Consider the following 25,316-nt stretch of genomic DNA (forward strand, 5'->3'; position numbering starts at 1 on the left):
ACCGCTGGGGCCCCCTGAGATCTCTCTGTACGGGGGCCAGGCTCTCCGGCCAGATAGTGGGTGTCGACCCCCGCACGAAGCGGCGGCCGACACGCCCCCTCAATACATCTCAATGGCAGAGCCGGAGATTGCCGAAGGCAGCGCTTTGGCTCTGCCATAGAGTTGTATTGAGGGGGCGTGTCGGCCGCCGCTTCGTGCAAAACTCGACACGCCCCCTTCCCGCGGGCTGTCGGGGCTCCGTACAGGAGATCGCAGGGGGCCCCAGCGGTCGGACCCCCGCGATCTGCAACTTATCCCCTATCCTTAGGATAGGGAATAAGTTGTTCACCACTGGGTCACCACTGGACTACTCCTTTAAGGGGGTAGGGGAATGATTAAATATTGAAAAAAAATATTTGTTACAAGGATTTTTTTCCTTTGTGTATGTTCATGGGGTAATGGGGGGGGGGGGGGGGGGGGCGCCAAAAGGTTAGCTCGCACAGGGCGCCTGAACACCTAAGGCCGGCCCTGATGGGAATGTCGACAAATGTGTGTCTCAGATTAGAGACCCCCATGTGGGGTACATTTATGGCATACTGGCATACTACAGGATTGGTATACCCCATTAAGGCCTGTCATTTTATTTAAAGCAGCACAAGTGTGTGAATTAGGAGCTATAAAGAGAGGCCCACGGCTCTTATTAGTTTTTCCCAACCAGGGTGCCTCCAGCTGTTTCAAAACTACAACTCCCAGCATGCCTGGACAGCCTTTGGCTGTGCGGGTATGCTGGGAGTTGTAGTTTTTAAACAGCTGGAGGCACCCTGGTTGGGAAACACTGGCTTATTCTATGGTCACCATTATTACAGCGCGTTCATGGCAGCCATGCAACGCGCTCATGTATTCTTTCCACAGGCAGACATCCAATACACGCCTCCCCCCGTGTGGAGAGTAAGGTCACAATGCGGCTCATGTCTCCCTTTGTCTGTGTGAATGGCACATCCGTACTACGTGTGACGGCAGGAAGCCACTGCAGAGCCCACTCCTCCATTCACTCACGGCTCGTCCTCTCCCCCGCTCTTATGAATGAGAGCCGCTTGTCTAGTGACGTCACGCCTCATTAACCGCCGCCTCCTCTGCGCCTTCATTCAGTAAAACGAGGGAAGATGGGCGCGTCCACGTTGTAGTGAGAGGAGGGGCGACCAGCACAACAGCTACCTAATGAAACAGGGCTAGGGACAAAGAGGCGGCCTTGGAGACAAAGGATAAGCTCTTTCTGTTGTTTATCCACAATGACCACACAGAGGTATAGGTGCACTACCTGTATAGTTGCACAGACCTAGTTACTGTGGAAAATTCCATAGACTCCACTAGAAGAGGAAGTAAAGGTCCTTCAAAGTCACAACAATCACTGTGAGGAGCAGTGGTCTTCAAACTGTGGGCCTCCAGATGTTTCAAAACTACAACTCCTGGCATGCCTGGACAGGCATCGGCTGTCTGGGCATGCTGGGAGTTGTAGTTTTGTAACAACTGGCTGTCCACAGTTTTAATATCACTGTAATAAAGGACAGGAGCTTGTTCAGGGTTCTGTACAGGGGACACTGTCCCAGAAAAGAAAATAGAAGCCTCCCTTAGGCTGGGTTCACACTACGTTTTGTCCCATACGGGAGCGCATACGGCAGGGGGGAGCTAAAAGCTCGCGCTCCCGTATGTCACCGTATGCGCTACCGTATGTCATTCATTTCAATGAGCCGACCGGAGTGAAACGTTCGGTCCGGTCGGCTCATTTTTGCGCCGTATGCGCTTTTACAACCGGACCTAAAACTGTGGTCAACCACGGTTTTAGGTCCGGTTGTAAAAGCGCATACGGCGCAAAAATGAGCCGACCGGACCGAACGTTTCACTCCGGTCGGCTCATTGAAGTGAATGGCATACGGGAGCGCATACGGTTACATACGGGAGCGCGAGCTTTTAGCTCCCTCCTGCCGTATGCGCTCCCGTATGGGACAAAACGTAGTGTGAACCCACCCTGACCTGGCTTATAAAGGAGCTGCTCATCCTACACAGGTATAGGGCCATATCGTGCTGCAGTGAGGTGCAACTAATTGTTACATACACTTAAAGGAAAACTGTCATATGTTTTGTCCCGCACTATCCACGGGTACCTGCGGGAGACGCTGAACATTTTGAGTCCTACCTTGCCCGGATCCGCTGCGCCGTTCGCCCGTTATAGCTGATTACCTACTATACCTGGAAGCGGTCTTCAGCATTGCTTCATTTGTCCGGAGCAGTGCTGGAGTAAGGGTGCATGCGCAGTATCGTCCAGGACTCGGCCGAGATGAGACAGAGAGTGTAAGACAACGTATGAATATTCATTAGCCAGCGGTGCTGCGGGCCAGGCGGCGGTTACATCACAGTGCCAGTTGAAGGCAGTAACCCTGCCCGTGCCAGTTAGCAGCTAATTTGAATATACCGAAAACCAGCTATAACAGGCGAATGGCGCAGCGGATCCAGGCAAGGTAGGACTCAAAATGTTCAGCGTCACCCGCACTATCCACAGGTACCTGACAAAACATATGACATTTTCCTTTAAGTATTACATGTGTTTTACTAGTGAAAATCCCCTTCTGGTCATTCCTTCCACCCATTGACATGTTTCCCAGATCCAGGCTGCAAATATTGTGACTGGAGACCCTTGTCACTTGAGGGACCACTGTACCTAAAGGAGATATCACGCTGAAAAATGTATCCGTTCGGCTCTCCCATAGAGATATATGGAGGGGCCGCTTCGGCCGCCGCTTTGTGCGGGGAACGTGACACACCACTTCCAGGGAGAGTCGGGGCCCTTTGCAGGGGGGGGGGGGTCACAGCAGTAGATACACCATCCCCCCAGTGATCTAAAACCTTGCCCCTTCTCCTTTAAAGGGGTTATCCAGATAGAAAAAAATGATCTCCTAGTGCTAAAAAACAAAAGAACATATACTAACCCTCCTTGCTCCCTCAGGGATCCCCCTGTGAAGTCTTCTGGTGATATGGTAATTTTATACATGTGTATATAATTTGTAATCATAATTCACTTTTCTACTTTTGAGATGGACTTGACAACAGTGATGATGGTCTGCTTAGCCCAGTGGTCCCCAAACTGTGGCCCTCCAGATGTTGGAAAACAACAACTCCCAGCATACCTGGACAGCCGTTGGCTGTCCAGGCATGCTGGGAATTGTAGTTTTCCAACATCTGGAGGGCCACAGTTTGGGGACCACTGGCTTAGCCAGTAATCAGCTGCACTGGTCTCCCGCCTCACTGCCAGCCATCTCTGCCTAGACAAGTCCATTTTGTAAGTAGTGGCCTGAGCTACTTTACAGGGGGACTTCCCTAATAAGCAAGGTAGGTGAGTATATGTTTTTATTTATTTTTTCCATTGCAGCCCCAGCAGAATAGGAGATAATTTCTATTATCCGGAATATCCCTTTAATTAAGGGAATTGTGTTGTGTGTGTCACCTTGTGTCCAAGGGTGCAGGGCTGGGGTACTAGTTAAGTAGAGCCTATGCTATAGCTAGCTGTAAGGGCACTTCAAGTGATGACTGTGTGTCACAATATTATTTGATGAATTAAGCAGTGAAAAAACCCTCTACAGGCGCTGCATCATGGAATATATGAAGCAGCTGTCATTTTCAAAGATTTTTGTTCCAATAACTCATTTTGGGTATATAACCCTTTGTCAGATTTGCAGTAAAAGATAAAACAATACAAATAATAAAGATAAAACAGAAATCCGTAAATAGGAATGACAAAATCATTTCGCATAACATTAATGGAATGTCCAAAAGTCTATCGGGATCGAGACTGAGGCTTGTACCACACAGCAAAAAATCACGGGATAATGCGGACCAAGTATCAGTCCCGATCCCTATCGGCTTTTGGCAATTTTGTAATTTGTTATGTACGGATTTGTTTTATCATTATTATTTTGTAAGGGTATATATCCGAAAACAATAAAACTTTGAAAACAGCTACGTCTGCCTCATATGTTCCACTTTAATGCAGCGCCTGTAGAGAGTTTTTTCTCTGCTCAATTCATTGGTACTTGCCGTGTCACACGGTGCCCTCCGTACTGCCTCGTGTAGAAAGCCAAGTACTAGCCAGCTGAGGGGTTCTTATTTACCTCCCCGACTGGTTGCTATGGGCAACGACTACAGTCTACGACGTCACTGCTGGCTTGGGGTTGAAATGGGAAAAAGCATCGAGGTCCAGTTAATCTCTTTTCTTGGTTCTGATGTTTGGCCTCAGTTGTGTTATGGTCAGGACAAGTGATGTCACAGTGTCACACCACTTTATTACAATGTCACTGACATATTTGTTCTTAAACTATATTTTAGGAATGTTTTGCATATGTTTGTCTTTCTGACTGCAATCTCCACAACCGGGGCACTGAATTTCCTTTTTGCATATAGAAAGAGGTAGGCATGCACTCCATTCAATGTATATGGGAATGCCGGAGATACCAGAGTACAGCACTTGTTTATCTCCCACACTTTTATAGAGAATGCATAGAATGCGTTCTCCATTAACCCCTTAAGGACCAAGCCCATTTTCACCTTAAGGACCAGGACTTGTGGATCGATATTGCATCGGCCACCGCCTCCCTATGGTAGCAGTAGGTGGACTCTACATCTGTACCCTTGGATATAAGCATGATATGCATACATTATATACGCTCCAGGTGAGCAGTATATTGACCTCCTTCCTATCCTAACCTATGGTATTGTTTAATGCACTAGGCACCCGCCTTTGTTGTTCCCTTTTTTCTCCTTCCTAACAATCGTAATCAATGCCAGTTTCATGAGTCACTATCACAGGCAGAGGGGAGAATGCACCTGTACGTAGAAACATGGAGCCTGCAGCTTTTGATGGATTTATGAGGAACGTGAAAAGAAACGGGTCTGTATGAGACCAGAGGCATATTAATGATGTCCATGAAAACCTTACAGCTCTGCACAAAAAGGAGCCCTAGAGTTTGATCAGATCTATGCTAGGTTAGGGCTACATGCTGACTTTGGCTGTCATGTGGGTCAGAATTTTCTGTGTTGCTCCTCTTGTCTTGCGACATCACAGCTAATGTAAGGGTGCATTCACACCACGTTTTTGCAATACAGTTTCCTTATACGTTTTCAATTTGACAACCGTATGGAACCGTGTTGAAAACTGTCTTGTACGGTTTTGGCCATTTTTTTTCCTGTACCCAAAACCGTAGCCTACCATGGTTTTTGGTCCAGGTGAGAAACCGTATTTAAACCGTATATGGTTATTTTAACATGGGAGTCAATGGGAACTGTAAGTCTAAGACCAGATGTGCGTCCTGAAAATTTCCTTCCCCAATAAAAAAGAAAATTGTTAGTTTTTCCCATTTTACCCCCAAAAAGCATAATTTTTTTCATAAACATATTTGGTATCGCCGTGTGCGTAAATGTCCGAACTATCAAAATATGAAAAAATATGATCCCGTACGGTGAACGGCGTAAGCGTAAATTAAAAAAAAAAGTCCCAAAATGCTGCTTTATTGTCACAATAGGTGGTCAAAATAGGGTGATTTTAGATTACTTATTTTTTACAAAAAGTTTTAGATTTTTTTTAAGCGGTACAAAAATATAAAAGTACCTAGCCATGGGTATCATTTTAATCGTATTGACCCAAAGAATAAAAAACACGTCATTTTTACCGTAAAGTGTACAGTGTGAAAATGAAACCCTCCAAAATGTGCAAAATTGTGGTTTTCATTTAAATTTCCTCCCTAAAAAAATATTTTTTTTGGGTTCGCCATACATTTTATGGTAAAATTAGAGGTTTCATTACAAAGTACAATTGGTCACACAAAAAACAAGCCCTTATATGGTTCTGTAGATGGAAATATGAAAGAGTTATGGATTTTAGAAGGCGAGGAGGAAAAAAGGAAAACGCACAAATAAAATTGGCCTGGTCCTTAAGGTGAAAATGGGCTTGGTCCTTAAGGGGTTAATGGAGTACGCATTCTATGCATTCTCTATAAAAGTGTGGGAGATAAACAAGTGCTGTACTCTGGTATCTCCGGCATTCCCATATACATTGAATGGAGTGCATGCCTACCTCTTTCTATATGCAAAAAGGAAATTCAGTGCCCCGGTTGTGGAGATTGCAGTCAGAAAGACACACATATGCAAAACATTCCTAAAATATAGTTCAAGAACAAATATGTCAGTGACATTGTAATAAAGTGGTGTGACACTGTGACATCACTTGTCCTGACCATAACACAACTGAGGCCAAACATCAGAACCAAGAAAAGAGATTAACTGGACCTCGATGCTTTTTCCCCATTTCAACCCCAAGCCAGCAGTGACGTCATAGACTGTAGTCGTTGCCCATAGCAACCAGTCGGGGAGGTAAATAAGAACCCCTCAGCTGGCTAGTGCTTGGCTTTCTACACGAGGCAGTACGGAGGGCACCGTGTGACACGGCAGGATGTGTGCAGAGGGCAGCGCGCTCCCCTCCCCCTTTCCATTCTGTGTCTTTCTTGTTTCCCTCCCTCTCTGTAGCAGCCATAGAGCCGTCACAACTGCGGGGCGGGGAGAAGGACAACGTGCAGCCGAGCCGTCTCATTCGTCCGCGGTGCAGACAGCACGTCAGGGATATTGCTCCGTACCCCGGCGCAGGCTTGTGCGGCTGACTGAGGGCTCCAGTATTATGCTGATCATGGAGGAGCTGAGGGAGATGGACTGCAGCGTACTAAAGAGGCTGCTGAAGAGGGAAGCCGTGCATCACCGGACCGCCAAGCTCCATGCCAGTAGTGGCTCTGCCGCCGCTGTGGCGGGCACCTGCCTGCTCCTGGACTGCAGACCCTTCCTGGCACACAGCGCAGGCTTCATCCAGGGCTCGGTGAACGTGCGCTGTAATACCATTGTGCGGCGCAGAGCTAAGGGCTCGGTGAGCCTCGAACAGATGCTCCCAGCGGGCAGTAAGGACGAGGAAGAGGTGCTGAGTAGGCTGCGGTCGGGGCTCTACTCTGCGATCATCGTGTACGACGAGCGGAGCCCCCGAGCCGAGTCCCTGCGGGAGGACAGCACTGTGTCCCTGGTGGTGCAGGCTCTGCGCAAGGACAATGACAGTGCTGACATCTGCCTGCTGAAAGGTAACGGGGCACGGGCTTGTCATTCATCCCTCTCATGGCTGTGTGTGATGTGCTCTCAGCATGCCCTTTAATTAGCACCATAGACTGAATGATCCCTGCTGCCCTCACGTGCTTGGCGCTTCCTATCCATAGGCACAGTATTTAGGAATAAACCTACTATATGGTAGTACTGGAGCTGTCAGATCTGTCATGTTGTAAATGAAGATCATAGAAAATGTCATCTCTATGCACCACTTCACATATGCCAGCTGGTTAGGTGTATACCAAACTAGATGTAGTAACAGCAGCTAGCTACCTTATGTACTATATTGTATGATGTGCTAGGCCCTGATAACAGTCTCATCACAACTGCCTCCAGTGTGTAACACTATGATACTCCTCACTGTTTATTTATCTTCATTTACTAAACATCAGAGAATGGAAATCCTCCTTTCTTATATGTCATTCCTTATACCTGGTGCCTGCTGGTAAACAAGCATTCCAGGGGTCATATATACCTGCAAAGATGGCTGCCTGAAACATCGGCATAGGTTTTTCTGAATGAATTTGCAAGGACTCCATATGGAATACTAAACCAAGGATCAATATCCCTTCCACTCCAGCATACTATTAATATCTAGATTCCCTGGTATAACTGGACACGACATTTCTACAGAAATAACAATTATTCTCAGTAGCTGTCATCTATCCATCTGGAATATTAGTCCAGTCACATCTTTTTTATACAGTTTTAATGTGTCACGCAACCAAACATTATTATCTATCACTTTAATAAAACGTGACCTTGTGCTCGTGACACATATCGATCATCTATGTATGTACAGATATATAAATATTTTGAACAGATTTTTGCATAGAGTGTAATATGCAATATGGTGTAGTACAAATCTACCATATTAAATAATTGCCAATAATTGCAGAATCTGAATTCTAAAAATTTTAAGAAAACGCAGCCTTATGTTGCCTGCCAGGAATAATGTAACAATAGCGCAGTTTAATCTTTATAGTAGAACACCTGTTTTCTTCTCCCTGCTTATCCTAATTTCAGACAAAGCCTTGACCCCTGGTCTTACCCACTATGGGAAAACGCCTTATGGTGTTCCCTTGTGACTTTTCATGTTCACTGGACCCCAGTGCTGTAGGAAAATAAATATTAAACTGGCCTTACCCTCTCCTATCAGATCACACCTTTACATGATTATTTTTTACTTGATTTCTTTATAAATATATAGGATTTGTTACCATTTTACATATTTATTTAGAACATTATTACATTTAGACTAACAGTAATAAACATCCTAACAGTACGCGCACTACATATTTGCCTCTTAGACGGAACCGATTTTTGCTGGTAAAGCAATGCTTTCTGTCTATATCTCCGCACTTCCATTCATAACGTCTTGGAGATAACTAGTCATTCCCATTCATAATTTTTGTTCTACATGCAGAAGCCATTGATCGCGACATTGACCTATTTTCCCATCCTCCTCCTTTTACAGTATTTCATGAATCCTCCCATAAGTTTCCCTTTTTACTTCAGTATTCCTTTTTAGTGGTGAAATATTTAGCTTTCAGATTTCTAATGAATGGTCTTGTCTGTGAATGAGCAGCTCCTGACCACCCCCACACCTTCAGCCCTGTATTATCTAATGAAAAGACACAAAGGCTGATGCCTTATTGACAATCGAGGAAACCCTCAATGGCAATGAGCCTCCTGTTATTGTACCGTACAATTCTACATTCACTTTAATTTACTTATTTCAAGAATTGGGTAGCAGTTTGGTGTCACAAGGGGTCAAAATTTAGAGGAATGTGCCGATTGGCCACCTGAAATTTTTTTTATGACAGAATGCATCGCTGGGAACAAAGAAAAAGCACAAATGTCTTACCAGACCAGGCGTAGTGTACTGCACAGCTATGAAAGCTATATGACAACCAATACAGATGCCTTATTACTGCATGCAGATATTATTTTATTGATGTAGTTGGACATATTGGGATTTTTTGTCTTTATTTTGCCAGTCTGTCTGGGTATGGTACTGTTGTATGTATATGAATTCTAAGCATAGGAAAATAAAGGATTTGCTGATTCTCTTTGATCATTACAAACAATAACTGTAGACAAGGCTGGAGAGATAAGAAGTCATGAGGCTGGTAGCAGTGCTGTCACGTATTTGTGTGTAGCGAACCACTTCCTTTCTTGTCTTCCTCTCCACATTCCATTCATGATTTACTTTCTTAGTTATTTCATCGGCCACTGTTGTTCTCCCCTGAATATACAGTACTAAAATTACAGAAGGCAGGGCATTTTATTTAAGATTTATGACAGATTTCTAATAAATAAATCAGGTTTAAACATCCGTATCTTCAGGGTTGGTTTTCACCACTTTACTGTAAGATGCACTGTAATTTCATAGTGACATTGCAGCAAAAACCAAAACCATTAGTAGTTCTATTTAACAGGCTGAAAAAGCTGTAGATGCCAAGTAATCGCAGTCTTGGCCTCCTGTGAAGTCATAATTGTAGATTCTTCTGGGTAACGTACTCATCTGATCTGTCATTCCATTGGCTGTGCCACTCTTGTTGTCTTGTTGCGCTTTGGTCTGTATATAATTTTGGTACTAATAAAAAGCCATTATTCTACAATATCTTGGTAAACATGACCCAGATGTGTATATATGCACAGGCCTGTTCCTCTCTGTCCAGCTAATCCTATGGGTTTTTGTCTTAGCCTAATTGTCCAATTTTCATTTGCGCATAATTATTGTATAATTTTCTTTATTGTATCTTTAATCTTTTTATTTATTTTTTGTTGTTGTCTGTCTTCATCTTCAGTTTTTGAAAATGAAAAAATATTTATTTGCACTGCAGTCCGTGTGAATGTTTGTAGATTCTATGTATAGTAGATAAAATAATTATAGAAATGGCCTTTTAAATTCATAATGCCATTCATATTATTATCCACCTTTTTATGGTGCATTTGGGCTACTATAACTGGTTAGCTTCTGTGGAAAGTTTTACCTTTACTCCATACAGTGGGCAGTGCCTTGATACTGGTGCTTTCTCTGCCACTTTGTCAGTATAAATATGCAGGCACTTTTAGTGTTGTCCAGCTGACAAAGTATCCTGGTGGGTGTTGCATTTCTTATTTGGTCATTTGACCAGTCAGCTGCTGTTGGTTTGATAATTTTCTGGCAGTTGTCAGAGAGTGTGTTTACTAACCTTTGGAACTAGTATTTGCATTTGTTTAAGCCAATTTAAAACTAGGCAAATGTTCTCTTTTAAAGGACTAAGGGTCTTATTACAGGTCTCGAGCCATTCTGTAAATGTGAACCAATCTTGTAGATCAGCTCTTGTTTACAGACCCTTTACAAGGCCCAACAATTTTCCGGAAATACATGACTGTTGTCTGTCAACACTCTATAATCCTTATTATTGCACTAATGTATGGAGTCCTAAGGCTGACTTTTAGGTAAAGGGGTTACCCAGGTTTTAAAAATTGATAGCCTATCCTGATAGGCCAGCATTATTAGCGGGATGAGGGTCTGATTCCTGACACCCAGCAGATCGGCTGTTTGAAGGAGCCGCTGTGCTTGTGCAAGCACTGTAGCCTTTGAAATGTTTACTGTTGCTCTTTCTGTTGCAAGGAGCTACTTCCGCAACTAAAAGTGTGGTGATGACAAGTGGTGGTAAACATGGAAGAGTCCCTTCAAACAGCTGATCAGCAAGGGTGCTGGGTGTCGGAGTTCTGCCAATGGTGTTGATAATCCAAGAATTAAAAAAGTCCAGGTGACACCTTTTTTTTAAATAAAATTTTCTTTCAACTGTTGGATCATTCATTGTTGTGTGACCTCCATAGAAGAGGCTTAAAATGGTGGATGGTGCAAAGTGTGAGGGGAGACCTTGCCCTTAGTAGTATAGTCTTCCCTGTTCACTACTTGCATGTGATCTGGGCACAAGCTAGTGGATTGGAAGGTCGTAGTTTAGTGCATCCACTGTCAATGATATGACCTGACCTGTTCATATGCCAAAGAAACAAGAGATTAACAGCTACTATATAGTCAATATAAAGCAAGCTGGAAACTGTAATGGTGTGTCTCTGATAGGAATGAATAGACCAACAGACTTCCTGTGCACACACGATATGCTGTAAGAGTCAGAGAGTCTTTGTCGATAAGGTGTACAGCCAGGGACCAGAACAGAGCTGATAGCTCCGCAATAAAGTCATCAGTAAACAAATTAACTTCTACATACATAGTGTAGTTTAGAGACAGGTCAGAGAATAAAAGTGCTTCTTTATAAATAGTAAATGATTAGATAGTAGATTTTTTTTTTTTTTTTTTTTTTAAATATGATTGATTTTATGTTTTAGTTAGAATATATTTAGTTGGTATTTTTGCAGCTCATGCGAGAATACACAGAAATATGTAGACTTTCCCTGATCTTACAGACTAATCCTTGTCGGAACTATCTAAAGTCAACAAGATAGAGAATATGGGGGGAATTTACTAATAAGTGTGCCATGTAGGTTTAGCATTGGTATTTTCTTCCCCATTTCTTCAATAAATATCCTTAAGTCACATGATGAAAGAACCACATGACTTGTCATCATAAAAATGCAAAAAAAAAAAACTGACTACAGCAAAACCCATTATTTTATATATCTAATTATATAATTTAAGCTCTATATATATATATATATATATATATATATATATATATATATATATATTTTTTTTTTTTTTTTTTTTTACATATAAACATCTCACATAGCACATATAAATCACCCAACCTATATTGTAGGCTTACTGCCCTGTCCGACCAGATATCATCCATAAAAAGAACAAAAAAACGACAAAATCATTATACTTCCCCTTTTTCTACCCTACTCAACTTAGAACTATGCAGTAAAGTTCCCACTCTCTTAAAAGCAACTGCTTTTCTCCACCTTATTTCTCACAGCTTCTCCTCTTTCACTTTTCGTTCCTTTTACTATTTTTGCATTTTAGCATTTTTTTTAGATAAGTATCATAAATTATATTTTAGCTTCCTCCTCTTGCTAAAAAGAGATGATCCCCTCTCGTTGCACCAACCTTCTTGGCTCTCTCATGATCAACTGTTGAAATGTTTTTTTACCTATCCCCAGGATCAACAAGTTCGAGGAGTAGCTATCACATATCCGTACTCAAAAATATTCCATTTTACAACATTCGTCAATTTACTCAACCATTCACATAAAAGTTTTCCCAATCTTAAGATACACCACCTCTATTGAAAGGAGTTTAATGGAGTGAGGCAGCCAAAAACAAACACAACACACACAAAAATAAAATGAATACAAACAAAACTTTATTAGATACATAAAATTTCAAATATTAAAAATATTTTAAACACCAACCCCATCTATAACTTCCAACATAGTCATCATTAGGGTTACCTTTGGTCAGACAGATTCCCAGTCTGTACAAAAGAGACTCTTAAATTCTTTTAACAACCAGCCCTCTCCCTCCACCCCCGAAGCAGGAGGAGAAGAAAGAGAAGAAAAAAATATATATTTTACACTTAAACCCTATCTAAGATTTTCCACTAAACATAATCTTTCTCTCTATCATACCTTCAATCCATTTTTGCCAGATCGCATGGAATTTCAACAGACTTAACTGCCCACCCAAATTCAAAATCTATAATTTTATGTACTGCTGCTTGAAATTCATCAATATTTGGGGCTTCTTTAGACATCCATTTTCTCGCCACTAAGAGTTTGGATACAAACTGCACTCTACCTCTTAACATTTTATCCACCCTACTTCCTTCCTGTCTTCCACTACCTGTCTACCACTAACGGGTACAATTGGAGGGGTTTCAGTTAACAAGGGGAGCAAGGCAGGGTTGTCCTCTGCGCCCCCTCCCGTCATCTTTTATATAGAACCATTGGCAATAAAGATCAGAAGAATGGATGGGTTTGGAAGTCGGGGGACAGAAGACAGAATATTATTTGCGGACAACATATTACTATATATTCAAAATGCGCAACGGGTACTAGATATTGTATTGTAGAAAAAATTTAAGAATTTGGAGAAAGATCAGGGATAAGTATTAACTGGAATAAAACTGTATTGATGCCACTGGATAGATATCTCATGAAAAACTGAAAATAATACAGTAGCAGGAAACATTTAAATATTTGGGGATAATTGTAGGACAAGATGTCAAGAGAGATCCAGAATTTAAATGTATTGCCTACTCTGAGAAAGATAAAGGCAAAAATCTAAATCTGGTTAGGTTTACCACTGAACATGGCAGATGGGATTAGCCTATTAAAGATGATAGTTCTGTCACAAATTCTATTTGTTTTGTCAAATAGTCTGTTATGGTTAGGGGAACGAATATTTAAAGGAATTGAAGCCATGGAGAGAGAACTGGTCTGGAAAGGCGCAAAAAAAAAAAAAAATGAAATTAGGTTATTTATGCAAAGAACTGAGGAAAGGAGGATTGGCTATTCCTAATTTTAGACTGTATTTCATAGCGGCACAATTAAGAGAGGGAAAGAAACAGATTTGTTTTCGGAGTATGGTACAGAAGAAAAAGTACATGTGTGAAGATACGGGGGAATTTTTTGAATTAGAGTTGAACGGTAAGGAGCGCTGAAGTATGGGCACAAATAAAAAAAAAAAAAAGTTCTAAAGGTTCAATAGAGTGCACAAAGTTATTTAACACAAGAGTTAAAGAACTGGATGGACAAGAGTGGAGGTTTTGGGATAAATAAAAGTTAAAATATGTTTCACAATTTTTTTGAGGGTGGAATACTCAGATCATTTGATGACTTGAGTGCACAATATCAAATTCCAAATATAATATCACTAGATATATTCAATTGAAGGAGGCAGTAAAAAATGGATGAGAAGCAAAAATTACTCATACACGAGTGTCAGATGATGAGTGTTTTAGGGGAGGACACAAATAGAACAATTTCTGAATTATATAAAATTATGATGGAGGTAAAAAGTTGATGTACTCGAGAAGGAGTGGAAGAGAGTTCTGTTATGATTAAAAACAGCTGTCACGCCCCCTCCCATAGGATTGCATTGAGGGGCGGGCTGTGACGTCACATGGGGGCGGGGGCGTGATGTCACACGCCACTTGCCCCGTGGTTGCCAGTAATCAGACCCGGAGCGAACATGCTCTGGGGACTTATTTTAACTGGGGTGCTGCATGCAAGATCACGGGGGTCCCCAGCGTCGGGACCCCCGAGATCAGGCATCTTATCCCCTATCCTTTAGATAGGGTATAAGATGTCTAAGTGCCGGAGTACCCCTTTAAAGAACCTTTGGCAGCGATTGCAGATTCCAGTTGTCTGGAACAATGCCACAAAATTTACACACCTGAATTTGGGGATTTTTTTATGTTTTGGCAGTGTGCTTAGGGTCATTGTCCAATTGAAAGTTTAACCTTTGGCCTAGTCTGAGGTTCAGAGCATTCTTTCAGGTTTTCATTAAGAATATAACTGTACTTTGCTCCATTCAGCTTTAACCGTGACCGTTCTCTATTTCCCGTTGATGTTTGGATAGGAAATAAGATGTCTAGGAATAAGGAATTTACCACAATCAAAGTGTAGAAACATCTCAAAGATGATCAAGAGAAATGGGAGGCCCCACGCTAAATGTGAAGTGTCATAGAAAAGGGTCTGAATGTCCATGCTAAAACTCTGTTTTCACTTAAGGGATTTTTTTAGTTTTAGTTTAGCACAAAACTGAGGCATAACGAAATATGTAAAAAGGTCTGAAAACTTTTAGAATGCCTTGTAGGGCCCAGTTTAGGGATCAGGTTTTTGTCATAAATTGTCAATAAAAAAAAAAAAAAAACTGCTACAAAAAAGTTTTTGACCCTATTACAAATAAAAATCGGTGCTTAAAATAAAATATATCTGTGATGTTTCGATGTTTGAAACTGGCTAAAATCTGCAAAAAAAAATCTGTGAAAAAATTTTTCTTTTTTTTTTACTGACTTTTGGGTACATGTTTTGCTAGCCACGATGGTGTAAGTAGGTTAACAGCAGGAGCATTAGTCACTATTCATTAAGTGTTCGTGACAAGGGGAGATGTATGCAGCATAATGTTTGGCTCTGGATGATTTGTTTTGATTGCCTATTATTTCCACCTGTTGTCTGTTCCATTTGCACAACAGCATGTTGCTTCCTGAGTGGACAGTGTGATTTCACAGAAGGGTGATTGACTTGTAGTGGAAAACCCTTTTTTTAATTATTTATTATATTTTTTAAATCAACTGGCTACAGAAAGTTAAACAGATTTGTAAATTACTTCTATTAAAAAAATCTTAATCCTTTCAGTACTTATGAGCTGTTGAAGTTGAGTTGTTCTTTTCTAAGTGCTCTCTGATGAAACGTGTCGGGAACCCAGTTTAGAAGCAAATCCCCATAGCAAACCTCTTCTACTCTGTGCAGTTCCCGAGACAAGCCGGGATGTCAGCACTGTTGCCAGACAGAAAACAACAACTCAACTTCAGCAGCTGATAATTATTGAAAGGATTAAGATTTTTTAATAGAAGTAATTTACAAATCTATTTAACCTTCTGGCACCAGCTGATTAAAAAAAAATAAACAAATAAAAAAAAAAAAAAAAAAAAGAGGGGGGGGGGGACCCCTTTTAAGTGTTGAGCTTTTTTTTTTTTTTTTTGAGCAGTGTAGCATCCCTGTTTTTCTGCAAGTCTGAGTGGAGACCAAATTAACAGTTTTAAAAAAAAAACACCACTAGGTGGCTCTGTTCTGTTCCCAATCACATTTAAAAACATACAATGAATAAAGCAAAATAGCACACTGCCTAAAAATAGTCCTACCAAAAAATACTAAGTACCCTAATACAGGTAACAATATAAAGCAAGGTGAACTAGGCAGGTAAGGGGCTTCATATATGACCTCCTGAATAGAATACACTAAGAAGACAATGGAGTCATTTGTAAAGATTAATAAAAAGCTAATTTTTATTAAATAAAAATTAAAAGATCATGGTGAGGGGAAACAAACACAGCAGGGGAACAAGGACAACAAGAGGCATCACTGTTGCCACAGTTATAATCATGTCAACATATAAGTTACAAGGTAAGTGTACATGGTTGATAACAAAAGACTGATGTCTTAGCATAAGTGCAGGGATACAAGTTCAATATATATTTTCTTTTATACAATGAATTTTGTTATAAATGTGATGAAATAAAGATTTGATACGTACGTTTTAACATTGTTTGTAATTATATGTGCAGGTGGGATGTCACATGATTCGGGGCTTAGCCCCGCCCGGGACACTACCACCCTGCATATATAAACGATCTAAGTGCTTGTAACATGTGTAGGACTAAGGCCTTGCTGGCCGAAACGCGTCACGTTACCTGAGTGTCCGATGTTTCCCATGGCAACTATGCAATAAAGCAGCTCAGTTTTATACGTATGTGCGCTGGACATTCTTCTTCTTTTGCAAGTTCAATATATAAATGTAAACCATGTACAATACCGACCTCAATACAAAATACAGTGGCTAGTGCAGCAGGAGTGACTCCATCCCAACGTAAGTTTCGGAGATATCCTTCATCCTGGGGGGTCCTTGTTCCCCTGCTGTGTTCCCCTGTTGTTTGTTTCCCCTCACCATGATCTTTTAATTTTTATTTAATAAAAATTTGCATTTTAATAATCTTTACAAATGACTCCATTGTCTTCAAAACATATAAACATATAATGGTTGAGAATTTTAACAGCAAGTAAATAGCAAAGTGTCTTATAATAACCTAAGGAACAATATATTAAAGGGGTACTCCGCTATCACGCCCCCTCCCGTAGGCTTGCATTGAGGGGTGGAGTGTGACGTCACACGCCGCCGTCCCTGCGGTCGACCGTAATCAGTCCCGGAGCTAACACACTCCGGGGACTGATTACAAACGGGGTGCCGCGTGCATGATCCCGGTAGTCCCCAGCGGCGGGACCCCCCGCGATCAGGCATCTTATCCCCTATCCTTTGGATAGGGGATAAGATGTGTAAGCACCGGAGTACCCCTTTAAACGTTTAGTTTGGTGACAGGTACTCTTTCAGCAAAAATATCTGCAGGCTTATAACTGCTAGGGTGAATAGAGATGTAGGTGCTGCATTGCTCTTGTTTGTAAATTAATATAAGCTGTTTTGACTAGTCAGTGTAAAGATGAGCCAAAGTTGCTCTGGCTAATTGATAAATCTGGCACAGTCTTAAATTGTTTCAGTTTATACAGTAAACTTAGGCCACTGTGTGTGAAACCATCTATACTGAATCGTATCAAAAAAGGTTATTCTTTTCTTAGATTTAATTTAATATTTTAAAAGATTTTTATATAATTGAAAATAGCAGGAATGGAACTACCACCGTAGCAGCCATATTGCTGCTACTGGGGCCTATGGCATCAGGGTGTTTGGATTGTCCATTAGGCTTGTAATGTCCTGGTCAGGGACAATGTTGGTGTAGGGTTTGTTCTCAATTGTGTGCGCATCGTTTAGATTCACATAGAGCTGAAAATTGTGATAGACCATGAAGCCATTGGCTGCTTACCCTGCCACTCTGGACTTTTCTTGGGGTGTCAAAGTGCTCCACATGTATAGCCTGCAGCCTAACCTATAGCTATTTATATTTTACACTATGCCGGGACTGTGAAGGTTAGCATGCATGTATTGTGGCATTTGGGGATCACTCACGTTGCATAACACACATAGTAAAGGGCTGCAATACCCCCCACATAAGCTTTGTATCATGCATACATATAAACGTTAAATATGTTCTTGGAATGGCACTGCCTGTTTACCTCCTAGGTGCTGTGGTCACCTAGGTAGTCATACTGGGAAAGGGGGATGCAGTCAAAGGTTTTCTATGGGGCACAGTGTTTGCTAGTTATACCTGTGGAAAGAAGCCTAAGATATGCCATCACTTTCTAACGCTCAGGGGCCTGATTTTAGGGATCCCCAGGGATCCATACAATGGAGTGTGGCGCAGATTAGGATGGATATGGATACTGTTGCGGGCAGCTTTGCCATTCATTTGAATCGTTTCAGTGTTACAGATAACTGTTACAAGGCTCCTTGCTGCAGGCATGCTGATGATAATGAATGGACGTAGGAAGTCTTTTTTTGGATGCAGTTGCAACCTGGGTCCATTTAGAAAATTCTGAGCCACCCTTGGGAAATTAAAGCAAGGCAGCTGCTCGGTTTCCTTCCTAAGCTTGTGTTTCCAGTTGTAGCTGAGGTGTTAATCTTGCCTCCCACTCATATTTTCCCCATGGCTCATTCACAAATGTGCACACAGTTCTTCCCTGCTTTATCTGCAGCTCAAGTTAAGTATTAGAAACCAAACAAAACCTTTTCGGATGTATTGTACATTTACCGTACATATTGCTCGATGCTTTTTGTTGGTGGAAAGATGATTCCTAGGCAAGAGGCATATGATCAAATTGTTCTTGAGTGACCGATGTTTCTTAATCTTTTTCTTAACTAGAAATAATTTGGCCTTTCTTACAAATGTGTGTTTGTCATGTATTGGCCAGTGTCTGCCTCAGACTTAAGTTGTCACCCCTTCCCATGTTTTTAATGAAATGTGGGATATGATTAAGGCGGATTAACATATTACCACTGTAAAACTGGTGCAGTATAGATTTTATAGTAGCACATAGGAATCAATAACAGTACAAATCCACTTTAAAGATTGTAAGGGCCTGATCCCACTGTTGTCTAAATGAAAGCAATCCCAGTAGTCTCTCAAGCGTGACAAACATAGTAGAGGTCTATAATTTGTAGATGTCCATACGCTATTGATTTGACGGACTCCAAAGGATGCATGTGTCAAAATGAAATAAAAATCAATTCCTCTTCCAACTTTGTCTACAGTAAAAGATGGACAGTGTACGCAGCCTTTCTTTTACTCCTCTGAGAAAGTTTCTGATGGGGAGAATTGAGATGTCAATAATATCACTATTACATATTCCCTTCAATTTCCGCTATTGCCTATGTTCTAATATAGATCTTTGGGAGGACTTTGGGTGGATGTCATCTCTATGGAGTATTTGACAGGATATGTCTTGTCAAAAACCTGCCAGCTCTGTGCAGAGTATGTTATGCTATTGAAAAGTCCATTAACACGTAGAGTCTTAAAACATTTTATTGTTAAATTTCTTCTGCCAATTCTGTTGACCTCTTCCATATACAGTACGTAATTTCTGAATTATGACTTTAGTTTTTTTGGTTTTATCTTTAGTCTTTATACCAATAAAATAAATCCTGTTTTTTTTGGAGGTTATGAATGCTGGTGGTGGTTTTGTGCTGTAAATGTTATCATTCAATAAGGTTACTTAAATTCATCAATTCTTAAATCAGTTCTTTGTCTATTGCTAACCCTTAGTGCCATTCATAGATAATCATATATCACCTTTTTGATGCTGTGATAGTATCATCCATGACTCGACAAACATACATCAAATGTGATTTCCTTATAAAGTTGCAATTTTTTTAAACATTGTGTTTTCATTCTGCAGGAGGCTATGAGAGATTTTATTCAGAGTACCCAGAATTCTGTGCAAAATCAAAATCTGTAAATGGTATTACGCTACCTGCCACTACTAGCATTGAGTCTGCTGAAACGAGCTTCAGTTCATGTACAACGCCACTGCATGATCAGGTAACAGTAATGAATAATTTAAGTATGTACAAATGTTCTACACAGTTAATGGAAATGTAACCTATTTGTTAAAACTAAACATTAGTCAGATATAACAACATATGAAACATGTACAAACGTGGAAGACACAGAACACCTTTACATTCTCTGAAGTGTAGTGCATATCCCCTCATATAACCTGTTAAAGGGACACTAAACGTTAAGAATGTACAAACACAAACCCAACAATTCCTTATGGTTGTCCTATTTTACCTTCTAATTGCAATTAAGGATAGGAAAATATGCAGCAGCAAAAAACGGCATGCGTGACCCTACCATAAAAGTGAGAAATATATAAAGAAATCTTCTTGCTATCCTGTGATTGGCCGCCTTCTTTGCCCTGACTGCAGTAGAAAACAGATCAGCAGGAGATTATTGTAGTATTCCCATACCAGGTTGTTAACTCCTATGTATTAGGGGATAAACACCACTGATTCCGAAAATGGGGCAAAATTGTGCCAGGATTAAATCGTACAGCTCATGGTCCATTCATTTTCTATAGGGTTACTGAACATTTCTGAGTGCTGAACTCCGGAAATGTTCGGCAGCCCCATAGACAATCATTATTGTCCCTTGTTAGCAACTTGAGATGAGAATACTCCTTTAAACCCTTTGGTCTCTGCTGGATTTCTACAAGTTTCTGTAACATACTGAGAATGCAGTAGGCTGACAACAAATGCAAATGTGTCTCCTGTTTTACTTGTATCATTAATATTTTATTTATTCATTTATTCTTTTATTATTTAACAGGGTGGTCCAGTGGAGATCTTGCCCTTCCTTTACCTTGGCAGTGCCTATCATGCTGCTCGAAGGGACATGTTGGATGCCTTAGGTATCACAGCCTTATTGAACGTATCTTCGGATTGCCCAAACCATTTTGAAGGCCACTTTCAGTATAAATGTATACCGGTAGAAGATAACCATAAGGCAGATATTAGCTCTTGGTTCATGGAAGCAATAGAGTATATTGGTAAGTGTCTCATTATGCTATATCACAATACAGCTTCTTTATTTACTAGGTCAGCAGTTGTGTATAGAAATAGTCTTCTGACTGTATGCAAAGTAGATTTTTTTAGCGCTTTTATAGTATAATGCTTTTCCTTTGTACATTAACAGTTGCCAAATAAACATAAAAATTGTAGTAAACCATGTATACAGACATCATCTCATATTGCAAATGATAGTAGATATATAGTGACTTAGAGATTTATAAAGGAAATATAGCTGAGATATTGTAAGGGACAGAAACTGTTAGTGATACACCCCTTTTAATAAGAAGATGAGACCCCATGGGGGAAATTTATAAAAAAAAAAATAAAAAAAAACTGTGTACAGGAAAAGTTGACCACTTGCCCGTAGAAACCAATCAGATTGCTTCTTTAAAAAAAATAAAGAAGCAATCTGGTTGCTGTAGGCAACTGTGCAACTTTTTCTCTGCACAGATTTTGAAAAATTACCCCCCCCCCCCCCCCCCATGTTCTTGTATGATGCACCACTACTGAGGACAATGTACATGTGAATCTGCATCAAAACCTTTTTGGTGAAAGTTCTTGCTTTACATTTTAGTCTTGTTTCTACCAATGAATTAAAGTAATATTTTTTTATTTACATTTTTCAGATTCAGTCAAGGAAAACCATGGACGAGTGCTTGTACATTGCCATGCTGGCATCTCTCGCTCTGCTACCATTTGCTTGGCCTACTTAATGATGAAAAAAAGGGTAAAATTAGAAGAAGCCTTTGAGTTTGTGAAGCAGCGCAGGAGCATAATCTCTCCTAACTTTAGCTTCATGGGACAGCTGTTGCAATTTGAATCTCAGGTCTTGACCACTACTTGCGCTACAGAGGCTGCTAGCCCTTCAGCTACTCTTTTAGAACGAAGTAAAAATTCCTCTTCACCTACATCTCCTTTTGTCTTCAGCTTTCCAGTATCAGTAGCAGCTACCAGCAGCCTTCCTTATCTTCATAGTCCCATCACAACATCACCCAGTTGCTAAGTGTGGAAATGAAGCAAGTGACTTTACTCAATTTTGGCTATTTTATGCCAAAAGATCTTTTATATAGAAAAGTGGAAAGTGGACTTTCCATAAAGGAAGTTGTAAATTCTGAAATAATCAAAAGGGTAAAACCCAAGAAGCAATAATAATTTAACAGTTTTCCATCTCCAAAGCCATTTGAGCTGTAGTGTTTTGCTTTTATTTGAAGATTTTACTTGGTTTTCCTTCTCTTTTTTTTGCTTTTATAAATATTTATATAAATATATATTAACATTGATATTTCATGTTCAACTTTGTATTTATTAATTTTTTATTACAAAGTGGCTTCAGGGCAGCTTTTCGTTTTAAACAAAACAAAGTTTGGGAAATGTATAATTTCCCAAAGTGCCTATTTTTTATTTACATTTTTGTTTCCCTCCAACGTCAATCTGCAATTTTATTCTTTTTGTATTTAAACCCTCTGTCCTCCAAGGTATCAAAATGCAATAAGAGAAAGAGCAACATTTCCTGAACAATATTTCTATGTAATCTAATAAAGAGCACAAGAAAAGGTTACATTGAACTTTTGGCATTAACCTTTGTAGCTGGACACAAGATGGCAGCAATTCAATGTTGTGTAGAATGGCGTTATTTGGGCACCATTATAATATTTGTTACCTATGAAGATAAATGGATTTTTGATGTTCCCAGTATGGGAACCCAGATCTAACCCAGATACCCAGGGTTTGTGTTGGGCTTGAAATATGGCACTGGATTTTATTATTCTAAAGAAATAAGCTTGCAGTATACTGGTTTAAAAAAATGTATTTCAACTTTTATCCAGCTGTAAAACATTGAGTGTTAGATATGAGGACTCCTACTATACAAAGTTATGTATGTGTCACAGTGCATTTGTTTTCTGTTTTAAACATTCTTAGTTACGGTAAGGTAGGAGAGCTCTCAGTATTCAGAGGGTCCTAATGATACATTTTCTAAGGGCAAGCAAAGTGATCCTGTACAATAATGTGCAAATAGGGTCTGTCAGATACAGTATTCCCATGTGTCAGATTTTGCTATCTGACCTGTAACTCTTCGCCTCATGTATTAAGTGTCACACTTAAACCCATTTCATTCATTAAAAGCATTGACAAATAGGCATAATAAGTTGCATTTAAATGCTTTAATATAATCCATAACTATTTAAATTTATACCCACCCCAAACCTGCAGTACCCACTCACCTCTCTTTTTTTTTTTTTTTTTTTTTTTATATACCTTTTTATTTGGGTGTACCCCAAAGCTTGAGCCCCCCCGTGTCAGTCCTGTCATACAGAACTCTCAGTACTCAGTGTTACAGTACAATTCTAGATTTTATATTATCTAGACTGCACATCACTACCACTATAGCCATTGACTGATGTTTAATGGAAGTATATTTGTCAGAGTGTTAATGTTTGAATTATTCTCTCCCACAAAATTTTTTAAAAATAAAAACAGAAAAGCCACTAAGTTTAAAAACTTTAATGGGCACTGTCATTTGCAAACACTTTTTATATAATATAGATAATAACATGTATATTTGTCATATACATTGGTTAAAAAAATGTGTATAATTTTTTTGGGTAAAAAGATAAAGTACAGGAAATGTGGGCAGGAGAAGCAGGGCTCTGTTCACTGAGGCACTGTGACACCCCCTGTCTCACACAGCAAGATGATTATGACAGGCCAGGAGCCTGCACCCTCTGCTTGTCCTGCCCACACTTCCCGTATTTTGTCCCACCCAAGAAACAAAGGCAATAGCTGCAGTGATAAGACAGCATTTTTTTTAACACAACTATACACATTTTTTAACAAATGAATATTAAAATATACATTTTTTGTCATAAGTATTTAAAAAGTTTGTATATGTTTCCTGTAACAGTTTATTTCTTGGTTCTTCACAACATCATGCTCACACCTGACTTAGGTTACTTTGTCCTGTTACATTTGATGGCACTTTTTAAAAATGTTAGACTTTTATTTTAAATGTTTGTTTGTAGAAGGTTGAATAAAAATGAACAGGGCACTTACCAACTGTTGTAAGCATTATCCTTAAAGGGGTACTCCGGTGCTTACTCATGCACGCGGCACCCCGTTTGTAATCAGTCCCCGGAGCGTGTTCGCTCCGGGACTGATTACCGGCGACCGCAGGGTCGGCGGCGTGTGACGTCACGCCCCCGTGTGACGTCACGTTCCGCCCCTCAATGCAAGCCTACGGGAGGGGGCGTGACAGCTATTACGCCCCCTCCCGTAGGCTTGCATTGAGGGGCGGAGCGTGACATCACACGGGGGCGGAGGTGTGACATCACACGCCGCCGACCCTGCGGTCGACCATAATCAGTCCCGGAGCGAACACGCTCCGGGCACTGATTACAAACTGGGTGCCGCGTGCATGATCCCGGGGGTCCCCAGCTGCGGGACTCCCGCGATCAGGCATCTTATCCCTTATCCTTTGGATAGGTGATAAGATGTGTAAGCACCGGAGAACCCCTAAATTTGAAGATGTAGAGTTGCGATAAATTATTCTTCCCTTTGAAACATTCTATGAATTTATTTATATATAAAGTATATTGTTTTATGTTGGAAGTTGCAAAGCAAGTAACGTCCTTTTAGTTGTGTCTGAAACCTGAATCTTAGTCGATACCATTTGCCTATAATTTTAAAAAAATGTCTTCCCATTTCATTTTGAATTTTGCTTTCCTTTTAAACAGTATTCTGTTCAGTAAGCTGATAAATAGAATTAATCTTGAAAATGCCAGACGAAGCTTCTAAGTTATACAATTAACAAGTCCTAGATCATTCATTCCAGTTCAAGTGGAAGCCTATTCAATGCAGTTCTGCCTCTATTGTGTTGACTGCTGCATTTTATAATTCCACAGCCAGTCAAGAGCAGTGGAATGTTCTTACTGAGGAAGATGATATATTAAAAGGTACAGCTAAACTTTAGATACACTTCTTAAAGGGGTTTTCCAAACTCATCTCGTAAAGTTATTCTCCATCCACAGAATATGGGATAACTATCTAAATACAGGAGGTCCGGCTGCTGGGGCCCACAGCAATCTTAAGAGTGAGGATCTGAGTCTCCAGTTAAAATGGAGTGGTGAGTTGCGCATGTGCAGAGAATGTGATAGGGGATAACTTTACAAGATGGGAAAACCAATTTAATCATTCTGGCTAACCAAGATCACAGTGTGTGTGTGTATGTATGTATGTGTAATATATATTAGGGCTGCACAATATGGGAAAAATGTGCGATTGCGATTTTGGGCCTAAATATTGCGATATGCCATGCGATATAATTAAAAAAATTGTGAAATCCCCCCCCCCCCCCCCCCCATTTCACATCTACCTACCCATTTTATGCCCACCGCGTATTTCACATCTCCCCCTTGTCACATTCTCCTCCCCGTCACATTCTCCTCCCTTG

The 25,316-nt window shown here is 40.5% G+C and overlaps 1 protein-coding gene across 2 annotated transcripts; it reads left to right on the forward strand.

The window, feature by feature from the left end:
• Positions 1 to 853: 853 nt before the first annotated feature.
• On the forward strand, positions 854 to 23,995 carry DUSP4 (dual specificity phosphatase 4). Of its 2 annotated transcripts, XM_056569516.1 has the most exons (5): positions 854 to 1,282; positions 6,550 to 7,142; positions 19,696 to 19,838; positions 20,628 to 20,847; positions 21,496 to 23,995. In XM_056569516.1, the coding sequence occupies exons 1-5, from the start codon at positions 1,269 to 1,271 to the stop codon at positions 21,870 to 21,872; spliced, it is 1,347 nt and encodes a 448-aa protein (XP_056425491.1). In that variant the 5' UTR covers positions 854 to 1,268; the 3' UTR covers positions 21,873 to 23,995. The 2 variants fall into 2 exon arrangements, with proteins under 2 accessions (XP_056425491.1, XP_056425482.1); XM_056569507.1 differs by lacking the exon at positions 854 to 1,282 and having other exon boundaries at positions 6,405 to 7,142.
• The last annotated feature ends 1,321 nt before the right edge of the window (positions 23,996 to 25,316 follow it).

This window comes from Hyla sarda, chromosome 1, assembly GCF_029499605.1.
Source record: "Hyla sarda isolate aHylSar1 chromosome 1, aHylSar1.hap1, whole genome shotgun sequence".
NCBI lineage: Eukaryota > Metazoa > Chordata > Amphibia > Anura > Hylidae > Hyla > Hyla sarda.